General features: G+C 32.4%; 1 protein-coding gene across 1 annotated transcript in view; it reads right to left on the bottom strand.

The window, feature by feature from the left end:
* The window catches only part of LOC126882672 (fatty acid synthase-like), a 410,665-nt gene that overhangs the window by 142,552 nt on the left and 255,978 nt on the right, over positions 1-12,135 (bottom strand). The window contains 2 exon segments of the mRNA XM_050647647.1: positions 5,820-5,847; positions 5,850-5,974. Coding sequence (XP_050503604.1) covers positions 5,820-5,847; positions 5,850-5,974 — 153 coding nt within the window.

The raw sequence follows: 12,135 nt of genomic DNA, 5'->3' as shown, positions 1-12,135 counted from the left end.
TTATTTTTATTTAGTTAAATAAAAATAGATTAAAAAAAAAATTATCTGGGGCACGAACCGAAGAAGAAGAGCCGAAAAAGAAGAAATGACAAAAACAATCTTAGTTCTCTTAGCCAATTTCTTAAAGAAATTAAAATGAAGTTATTCTGTCAGATCATGGATCCAATAAAACTGTAACCGAACTTTATTTACCGGGGACATTTGCGGGGAGGGGAACACCGACTAAGTCGATGCCTCGCTGCCTGGAACACACATTTTTAGGACACAAGTCCAAAATCAAGTCATTAATATGGAGGATACATCTTCTAGCTACCAATAAAATCAGGTGGTTTAACCACATAAAGTAATACAGAGGATGTCCCATTACCCAGGGCATCCAAGGAAACGTTCAGTACAAAGCCTCCTCATTCGTTATGTACTGCGATGGGGTGGGGTAGTGTTATAGCTTGGGGGTCAGATAGATACCACTCCAGGTTATTAGTCAGATAGGTAGGTCAGTGACCGGTTTGATCTTCGGAAATGTGGGTCTCAGTGTTTCATTAAAACACACATAATGTCCCCAAGGCTGGGGTTGTACGAGTATCTGCATGGGCGCCCATGCAGGCACGCTGTCAGGGAGGCCATGCCACCCCCTAGCTTTTCGGGTGGTTTAAACTATATATTTATGGTCATCCAAAGTATATATACAAAATGTAAATGTAATGTGCAACATCTTCACGTCTGGCCCCACCCTAAAATTTTTTATATGGGCGCCTATAAGAATGTGTGTGGGAGGGGGGCGCCTGTGCTAGCTTTGCAGGCGGGCACCTTATACCCTAGCGCCGGCACTGCAAGGAACTATTCGAAATGTGATTGAAAGCATGCCTAGGCGTTGCGTTGTGCAGAAGTTCGGCGAGTTAGAGGAGCCCATACACGCTATGAGTTTTGTTTTAAAATAATTTTTAGTAGCTCTGTTATTAAAAAAATTAATCGAATGTTTCACATTTATCACTAGACTTAGCAAATATGCAAATTGCATATTTTGCATATTATGCATAAAAAATGAAAAAATTTTTTTTTGCATATTTTTATAGAAATGTGCATAAAGTGCATATAATTTGAAATTTTGGTTGTATATATATTTTTATATTTATGTAACAAATAGCTTGGAAATATCAATATTTAATTTTGTTTTATAATATCTAGGTATTCAAATTTTTGGTATCAGAACTAATAAATAGTCCAGAAAGCCACTGCGCATCCGCTAGGAAAAATATTCTAATTCGGATTTTTCGCACAATCTTACTCAAAAAGGACTCCTTTTAACAAGTTTGCATGTTGCCAGGACCAAAAGGTGGTCAAAAATTTTTTAAACGTTTTTTTTTGTTTTTTTCCTAAAATTATTTTTTTTGCATGGAAAAAAGTTTTTTTAGGTTTTTTGGATCATTCCAAACAGAAAAGGTCTTTAGTGACTTTTCTCTAAAAATAATAGTTTTTGACATATAAGCGATTAAAAATTGAAAAATTGCGAAATCGGCCATTTTTAACCCTCGAAAACTATGTGAAAAACTGAAAATTTTAATGTTACCAAGGTAGGTAGATATTCTTTAAACATCGATTGATGAAATCCCGAAGAGTTTTTTGCAATACAATATTCAAAACTCCTTTTTTTTTAATTGCTAATCAAGCGTGCGCGACACTATTTTCCACCGATAGTATGGTGCAAATGAAAGGAATAAATTCGTTATTTCGTAAACCGGCTACTTCAAGGAAAAATCCCGAAACAGGTCGATTTTTATTTTTAATTTATGATATTATGGCATATATGGTATACTAGTGACGTCATCCATCTGGACGTGATGACGTAATCGATGATTTTTTTAAACGAGAATAGGGGTCGTGTGCTAGCTCATTTGAAAGGTTCTTCAATTCTCGATTCAGTAATATAAACATTTAGATAATTATTTATACAGGGTGTCCAAAAAATTTTTATTAAATTAAATTATTTGACAAAAAAGAAGTAGAAGGACACCCTGTATAAATAATTATGTAAATGTTTACATTACTGAATAGAGAATTGAAGAACCTTTCAGATGAACTACCACACCACCCCTATTCTCATTTAGAAAAATCATCGATTACGTCATCACGCCCAGACGGATGACGTCAGTAGTATACCAAATATGGCACAATATCATAACTTAAAAATAAAAATCGACCTGTTTCGGGATTTTTCCTTAAAGGCGCCGGTTTACGAAATAACGAATTTATTCCTTTTATTTGCACCATACTGTCGGTGGAAAATAGTGTCGCGCACGCTTGATTAGCAATTAAAAAACAAAGGTGTTTTGAATATTGTATTGCAAAAAGCTCTTCGGGATTTCATCAATCGATGTTTAAAGAATATCTACCTACCTTGGCAACATTAAAATTTTCAGTTTTTGACATAGTTTTCCAGGGTTAAAAATGTCCGATTTCGCAATTTTTCAATTTTTAATCGCTTATATGTCAAAAACTATCATTTTTAGAGAAAAGTCACTAAAGACCTTTTCTGTTTGGAATGATCCAAAAAACCTAAAAAAACTTTTTTCCATGCAAAAAAAAATAAGTTTAGGAAAAAAACAAAAAAAAAACGTTTAAAAAATTTTCGACCACCTTTTGGTCCTGGCAACATGCAAATTTGTTAAGAGGAGTCCTTTTTGAGTAAGATTGTGTAAAAAATCCGAATTAGAATATTTTTCCTAGCGGATGCGCAGTGGCTTTCTGGACTAAAAAGATAGCGGCTTATACATAGTTTTGTCACGTTTTGTCCTTGATACAAGGGTTCCAAAATCGGCCAGTTTATATCTCTAGGTAAAAATTTTTATTTTGACGTTCCTTTTCACTTTGGTTGTAAAATAAGCCGTGAACAGCCGTGTCTGTAATTGTTATGCTTTGAAAAATGCCGAAAATAAACAGTTCAATGTCATTCACAAAATCAAACTATAGTTTTGTTCAGAAAACTATTACCCAATTGGATTCCTCCAAATTATCATTGTTAGACAGTACAGTTTAAATAAAAGAATCTGCATCATTGTGTCAAAATTTTAAAAGTAATACATATTGGAAAGAAAACTTTCCAAAAATTTTCCAACAACCACAGAAAAAAACAGTGGTTACTAGGTTCTTTCTGAAGTGGTTCAAGTACTAGCTTGGACATTTTGCGAACCACTTAATTTAGAGACAACTATAACGGTAAATTTGAAAAATGCCCCAGTTACATCAGTTGATGTCGAAAGAAGTTTTTCTATGCACTCAGATAGAAGCCATGTTTTTGTTAAAAGAAAAACATTTGATAATTTTGTTACCACAATTCGAAATAATATCATTTATTTGTTGAAATACTTAAATATATTTAATTAGATACATAACCTTAGTTTATAAAATACTGACACATGTTAAGTAATACAACATATAAAGACATTTTTAATATTTTTGTGATTTAAAGAATATTGCAAATATTTTTTCACATGCATATTTTCTAGATAAACTCGCATATTTTTGGGTAAAATACTGCATATTTACGAGCATATTTCATACCTTTTTATTTGCATATTTGCCTAAGTCTATTTATCACTTTTAATTTTTTTCACCAGAAAATTTTCAGTTTAGTAACAAAACTTTGCTATGTTTATAGCGAAAAGCCTAACTGTAATTAAATAAAAATAACATAATCAGAAAAAGAATAAGTTAAAAATTATGAACATCTTTATAAGTGGCTCCTTTTTCGGTTTTATTAGTGTATTTAAATTTTTTGTGGCAGTTTATCGTTAAACGAATGACATCCAACGCCTTTACAGGTGAGACGTTATTCGTTACAATCTAAAATGTCGTAGTAGATATGTTTGAGTTGTGTCAGTACAAAATGTAATTTTAAAACCATCTTCTTTTTCTTCTTCTTCTTGTAGTGTCTATCGATTTCCTCGAAATATATCGAAAGCCTCAATTTTCTTGCGGTAGCGTCTGTAAGCATCCACGGCTCAACTCCATAAAACATTATAGGGAAGATATAAAATCGTAGTAACCTATTTTAATGGGTATTAAAATCATCTTACCAAACCATTTTGCCAACCATTTTAGAACTGCTAAAGTAATCTAGCATATCTATTTTTTTACTGAATACTTAATTAGAACAACTTGCAGTGGCGGCTGGTCAGAGGAGGCAAGGGACTTTGCTATTTTGCTTCACGTTGTTAAAGACATCGAAAAAAGTAATGTGAACAAATTGTTCCAAATATTATTCTAACCACACATACCAAATTTCATGACAAAATTCGCACTTTTAGTTTTTTCATTATGTGTAGTCAGGACCCTAAAATTGGTTGTCTCGAGGGCGGAGGCTACCGGCCGGCCAGGCCATAGATTAAGGTGTTTTCATTAATCTAAGGGCCAGGCTCACTTGCTAATGCTCCGCGCAGCGCAGCAGCGTTTTTAGGAAACTCTGTCTCCCTAAACGATACATATCGCTTAAGCACACGCTGTCCTGAGATTGAGCAAGGGCGGCTGACCGGGCAGCAGCCTCCGCTCCAATTTTAGGATCCTGATTGCAAATGATGAAAAACTAAAAGTGCGAATTTTGTCATGAAATTTGGTATGTGGTGTAAGGATAATATTTGGAACAACTTATTCAAATACCTTTTTTCGATATCTCTATCGATTTACCTTGTTTGGGGATTCGCAGTAGGCCGCGTTTAAAATTTAAATTTTAGTTGAGTATCTTAACAAATGTGAACCTTCAACATGTAGTGGAAAACAACCCCTTATAATGGAAAACTTCAAATCTGTATTTATTTTGATAGCCGGAATGTACGGCTGTCTTCATCTTAATAATAAATAAATATATTATTAAATTTATTAAAATTATATTTATTTGTGTTGTATTTAATTGTATTAAAACAATTCTATTTTTTTTTGTCATTTAATATTTTGCCAACTGGTTGCATGCTCTTAATGTTTTGGCAACTGATCTGCACTACAATTTTATTAAAACAAAGATATGAGCAAAATAACAATAAAATTACATGCATATCTACTTTTTATTGACACAAACATTGGTATTTCACTTTTACAATTAGACTAACTATTTTTAAAATGATATAATATTATCAAAAATTATAAAATATGATGATATTATGAAATGTAAATAAAAAAATTCAAACACAAATAGGACCTTAAATTACATTTTTTAGATAATTTTATTGCTAGTACAAATTTGTCTAGTAATCCATGAGGAAAAATTTCCTGTAGTTGGTTGTATACCATTACAAAAACATAAAATCCTTTATAAAAGGTATATTTGTTAAAATTTGTTATAATTTGTTAAAAATGAGCTACATCAAAGACACTACTAGTTTTCAATCGGTTGACCGATCATCATCAGTGTAATCCTAAAATGTGTATAATCAGATAAAATGATGCAAAGTGTTTAAAATGTTGACTAAGGTTATAAAAAGTTATAGGCTATACTCACTTAGAATCTTACATGCTAACCACCAAAGTAAAAAATATTTGGGTATAAACCCTTTATAATTGATCCGTCATAGGAACATATGAAAAAGATTTGATTTAGAACATGGATGTATAGAATATCCAATGTTTTATGCTCGAGGTACCAATGAGCTCAAATTGACTGGTTCACATCATGGCTGTATGGAAGCGACTAATTTTGATATTTTGAAATTTGTCTAGATATTTTATAGCTATAGCCTCCCCTATTATAAAAAACACGAGCCGCCACTGACAACTTGGCTTAAACATTTAGAAAGTAGTCCGTGCACTTTCTCAAAAATAGTTCAGATTACCTGATTCTTAAGCTTTGATATCCTGTGGTAGACCTTTTCTTGAAACAAGTATCAAATTTCTTGCTCCTCTTAGTACTAACCAATCGGCTAACTCTAATCCAAAACCTCCTAGACCACCGATGATTATATAGCTTTTCTCTGGATAACAGAAATATCTAAAAGAAATTTACAATTCAAAAATAAATTTTTTCTGTTGCGTCTTACTTGACTGTTTTAACTATGCTTCAACTAAAACGTACTCTCTATGGACCTTTTACAGACAAAAGTCAAATTTATTTGAAATAATTCATATGAAACAAATTTCAACAAATTAAAAGAGGAAATTGCAGAATTTGTTATCAGCCACAATATCAAGAACCTCCCCTACTTCTGCCGTTTATCCAACTTTCAGTTCACCCGGTTAATTTACATCCAACATTGTTAATGAAAGTGTAGATCAAATGAAAAATTAGATCATCCTGATAATCAGCTGGTACCCATTAATGAACCTGCTGCTGAAGAACGTATTGCTCTTAACAATTCACTACAGCAGCTGCCTATATTTGAACATCCGCAATTAAGAAGATCTGAAAATGACCAATGTCTATGCCATTAAATAATAATAAAAAAAGATCTGAAAAATAGGTTCAAGATAGTGTGGAGACTATGGTATCCTGATTTAGTATACGGGGGTCGGCATAAGTCCGGCAACGCTCATAAGTCTGGCAAAGCTGTCGAAAAAGCTTAAACCGAAGCATGTTCGTGCTTCAGACAGTTGTGTCAATGTCTCGAAACAGTGACGGTTTAAGGCATCATGAGGCCCTAGGCGGCCATAAGAAGTAGGCCCCTTTATAGCGACCATTTACTTAAAACAAATTTACAGATATTTATGTTGTTTTGGGAAGTAGTTACTCCACTCCAAAAATAAATTACGACAATGTAAAAAAGATCATTTTTCTTTTTTTTTACATTTCGCAACAACTTCTCATTAATAGTCCATAGCTAATATGCCAAAGAAAAAAAGGGATATTGTGTCGAAATGTGATTTTGCCCTGGGTATGAGTGCCACCCCTTTGGGGGTGAAAAAACATACATTCAAAATAAGTGCGGAAATTGATAAACTGATTAATTCTAAGTAACTTTTGTTCTATCGAGTGTTTTTACTAAATCAATACTTTTTGAGTTATTTGCGAGTGAATATGTTCATTTTTCAACAAAAAAAAACATGTTTTTAGACGGTTTTTCGCAAATAACTCCATAATTAAGTATTTTATCGAAAAAATATTCTTAGAAAAAAATATAGCTTATACAAAATTAAAAAAAATGGTGTATATAATATGAAGTATGTAGACCCAGTATAAGCCAGTAGACCCAGTATAAGCAGAACTGGAGCTAATGAAAAGTAGATTCTTATTCGACAAATTCCAAATCAAATATTTTAAAGTAAATAACCAAAAAATGAAGCACTTTTCGGTGAAAAATCATCACAACTTTTTTAAAGTGTTAAACAAGTTTTATTTTTTTTAAACAAATTTCAAGTATCAAATTTAAGCAAGTAAAGCTTAAAATAATGTTGATTCCTTTTTTTGGCAAAAAAATCTTGAAAATTTATGAAAATCTTGAAACAACTTAGTGCATATTATTTATGTGATATGTAAGTTTCACCGGTTCACAGCGTTTATAGTTCAAAACATTGGGATTTAAAGTTAAACAATTTTTTTGAAATTCTGAAAAAATGCCTTTTTTTCCAAAATAACTTAAAAATTATTAGTGCTACCAAAAATCTTAAAGAGTAAAAAAACGTAGGTTTTGTTTTTCTGAATATTTGAGATTTTTGCTTTTTTGGAAGATAAAAATTGGTTAAGATATGACTGTTCAAAATTTGCAATCCCTGGGTAGAGAATTTTTCATTTATTAAAAATTAATAAATGAAAATAGTTTCTATCCTTGTGGGATCGGTACTCACCGGAGGGACCGCAGACGTTCGGATACAATTAGCGTCTCTTTGCAAACACAAGGACGACTTTGCAAGTAACTCAATACACACACTACCCATTACACTAGGTACCTGATTGAAAAATCCACTGTACCGTGCCAATGGCCATTAGTTGTCGAGGCATTAAGCCAAATAAAAAAAAATTGCATACACTCGTGACTAGTGACTTGTTCAAGCCCTTCCTACTACATCCCTTTTATAAATAAGCACTTTATACCGATAAAACTCACAGATCATATAAACAATACATAAAGTAGCTTGTAAAGCGGTAAGGATTAATTTAATTTGAGATGCTAATTAGGGGGTTATTTTCACCAGTTTTTTTTTTACCCAAAGAATGGGATCAAGTTTATTCTGAGCGTATCTTGCTTACTTTTTAGGTTAGAATTTAAAAAAAAAAACAAGAATAATGCTTTTTTTGAACATTTAAACAAGTTACGACCAGTTTTCCATGAAAAGTGCTTCATTTTTTGATTATTTCACGTTGAAATATTCGATTTGGAATTTGACGAATAAAAACCTACTTTTCATTAGATACAACTCTGCTCCTATTGGGTCTACAGACTGCACACATACACCATTTTTTCAATTTTTTAAAAGCTATATTTTTGCTAAGAATATTTTTTTGATAAAATACTTACTTTTTGAGTTATTTTTTGTTGAAAAATGAAGATATTCAATTGCAAATAACTCGAAATGTATTGACTTGATGAAAAAACTCTATTGAACAAAAGTTGCTTAGAATTAGTCAGTCTATCCAAATACGGACGTATTTTGACGGTATATTTTTTCACCCCCGAGAAGGGGTGGGAGTGGACTCAATCGTAGAACAAAAACACTCATTGGCACAATATCACTTTTTTCTTTGATATGTTAGCTATGCTTATACCAAATTTCATGTCAATCCAAGCTCTTGTTTCAAATCCAAAGGTTCTTTAAAATCCGGAGGTTTTGCAATATTTTACCGTGAGTGAATGGACTATAAGGCCCATCGGTGGGTTGAAATTGAAAAAAAAACGGACCATACCAAAATAATTACAGCTTCTAAGTAAAATTTGCTTGCAAAATTGATTACCAAATTGAGGAAATGGTTAGAACTTCGAATATAAAAATGTCTTTGAAGATAACTGCTTAATTTGTCTTGAAGTCGGTTGTATTTTCCTGATATTGACAAAAGACAAAGCAAAAAACTGAGTTTGATTGGAAATCATAAATTAACCATTCTCTTTTTTTGTCTCAGTTAGCCCTATTTGATTTTTTTAACATTTTAATTTTTTTTAAATACATACTGCTTAAATAATTCAATATTAATTAATGCATTTGTGTGGGATGCGGGCCCCATCAAGTGGCCGGGCCCTAGGCGGTCGCCTAGTCCGCCTAATGGTTAATCCGGCACTGTCTCGAAAGCTCCTATACTACGGCACCAGAGTGCTGAAATCGGTTAGCCTTTGAAATACACTATTACGCTACAATCCCTCATTACATTGATTTAGGCACCTATATAATTATGGGTGCCTATCTATTAAATTATGGTGCCTAAGTTATTATTGCAATTAATATTATTGTAAGTATTGTATATTATTTCAATTTATTGTATACAAATAGACATGTCGAAACTGCAATAAACCTAGCATCTTTAAGAATGTGTTTTTTGACCCTAACCCGAGAAACAAATAAAACAAAAATTAAAAAAAAAACGCCAATGAATAAAAAACAAATACATATTTTTTATTTTTATTTATTTATAAGTACAGATATAATTACTCGTATACAGTGCGTCCATAAAGTAACGCTTAAATTCATTATTAACTAAATAAACAACATTATAAGAAATTACCGAAATAGGTCGATTTTTGATTTTAATTTATGATTTTTTGGAATATATATCATACTAGTGACGTCATCCGTCTGGAAGTGATGACGTAATCGATGATTTTTTCAATAAGAATAGGAAAAATATTCCCATGAGATTTTTTTGCATAATCACATTCGTGAGACATTCCAGAATAAGGTTCAAGAAGTCGCCCACGTGAAAAGTGGGCCAATTTTTTTTAACAATTTTTTTTTAATCAAATTGCAAGAATCAATATTTTTGGCCCGAATAATTTTTTCTTTAATTTTTTGGACCATTCTGGACAAAAAAGGTCTCTTATAATTTTTCTCTAAAGTTGATCGTTTTCGACTTATAAGCAATTTAAAATTGAAAAAAAAAACGAAAAATGGCGATTTTCAAGGCTTAATAACTCGGTTAAAAGTTATTATTATGAAAGTCAATATATGACTAAATCAAAATTTAAAGCCCCCCCCCCCTACAAGAAGATCCTGAAGAAATGTTTGTCATTATTTTATTACTAAGCTGTTATTTTTAAGTAATAATAATAAGCGCCATGCACGTTTGCGGCGGGGCGGCTGTAAATGCTGAGTGCGAGAGAGAAGCCATTCCAGCAGTCAAATTGTGCATCTTACTCGCACTCACATTTACAGCTGCGTCAATACGATCTAACCGCTCATTTTTATTAATTAACAAGCTGAAAATGCGAGCATTGTCATAACGAAAACTTTGTATATTTACGTATTTTAGTTCATAATATGGAAAATTTCTATTATGAAAAGTAGTTTAGAATTAATAATTATGTTTTAATGTGCAATTATATCATTCTAATTTAAATGTAGGTGTGTTAAACTATAAAGGTAGTTTACTCTTGATCGAAATTCATATGTTTTATATACCTCGTATAAAATTAATAAAATTTTATACAAGGTGTCCCAAAAGTAGTGGAACGGTCGAATATTTCGCGAACTGAACATCGGATCGAAAAACTGAAAAATATGTGATCAATCATTTTCAAAAATCTATCCAATGACACCAAACACCAACCTCCACTACACCCCCTGGAGGTGGGGTGGGGGGTAACTTTAAAATCTCAAATGGAAACCCCAAGATTTTCTTGCAGATTTGGATTCGTTACGTAAAAGTAAGCAACTTTTATTCAAGACATTTTTTCGAACTGTGGATAGATGGCGCTATAATTGGGAAAAACGATTTATCCTGATACCATGAGTAAATTATAGAGATGGTCTAATATCTTGAGAAATACATTTCCAAATGAGAAACCAAACAATTTTTTTAATACTTTTCGAAAACCTATCGAATAACACTAAACATGACCCTCCAACCCACCCCCTGGAGGTGGGGTGGGGGGTAACTTTAAAATATTAAATAGCAACCCCCACTTTTTATTACAGATTCGGATTTGTCATGAAAAACTAAGCAACATTTATTCGAAACATTTTTTAGAATTGTTGATAGATGGCGCTTTAATTGGAAAAATACGATTTATTAGCGCCATCTATCAGCATTTTTAAAAAATGTTTCGAATAAATATTGCTTAATTTTTCATGACGAATTCGAATCTGTAATAAAAAGTGGGGGTTGCTATTTAAGATTTTAAAGTTACCCCCACCCCACCTCCAGGGGGTGGGTTTGAGGGTCATGTTTAGTGTTTATGGATAGATTTTCGAAAAATATTAAAAACCTGTTTTTTGGTTTCTTATTTGGAAGTGTATTTCTCGAGATATTAGACCGTTTCTATAATTTACCTATGGTATCAGGATAAATGGTTTTTCCCAATTATAGCGCCATCTATCCACAGTTCGAAAAAATGTCTTGCATAAAAGTTGCTTACTTTTACGTAACGAATGCAAATCTGCAAGAAAAACTAGGGGTTTCCATTTAAGATTTTAAAGTTACCCCCCACCCCACCTCCAGGGGGTGTAGTGGGAGTCGGTGTTTGGTGTCATTGGATAGATTTTTGAAAATGATTGAAAACCTATTTTTCAGTTTTTCCATCCGATGTTTAGTTCGCGAAATATTCGACCGTTCCCATACTTTTGGGACACGGTTGCATCATAAATCTTAGAACAAGAAGAGCTTTTTATGAAGAATAACTTTTATTTGTATAAATTAATAAATGAAAAATAGTTTCTGTCCTTGTGGGATCGGTACTCACCGGAGGGACCGCAGACGTTCGGAAACAATTAGCGTCTCTTTGCAAAGACAATGACGTCGACTTTGCAAAGTAACAAGACACTTACTCAACACACACATTACACATTACTCCCCTGACTTAGTGATAAGTTATACAATTACGTGGCTAAAGGTTCTAGTTCTAAACCAAAGCCAGAATCAGAGAAAAAAAAACTTTTATTTGTCAAATTAAAAATAAAAGAGTTATAAATGAAAATGTTCTTGGTATCCATAATTTGAGAAAAATCTTCAAATATTTTTTTTCCATTAGAAGGATGTACACAAACACAATACTGGCTAGTGATTTTAGTCAA

This window comes from Diabrotica virgifera, chromosome 3, assembly GCF_917563875.1.
Source record: "Diabrotica virgifera virgifera chromosome 3, PGI_DIABVI_V3a".
In the NCBI taxonomy this organism is placed as follows: Eukaryota; Metazoa; Arthropoda; class Insecta; order Coleoptera; family Chrysomelidae; genus Diabrotica; species Diabrotica virgifera.
This window is presented reverse-complemented; position numbering and strand designations above follow the sequence as displayed.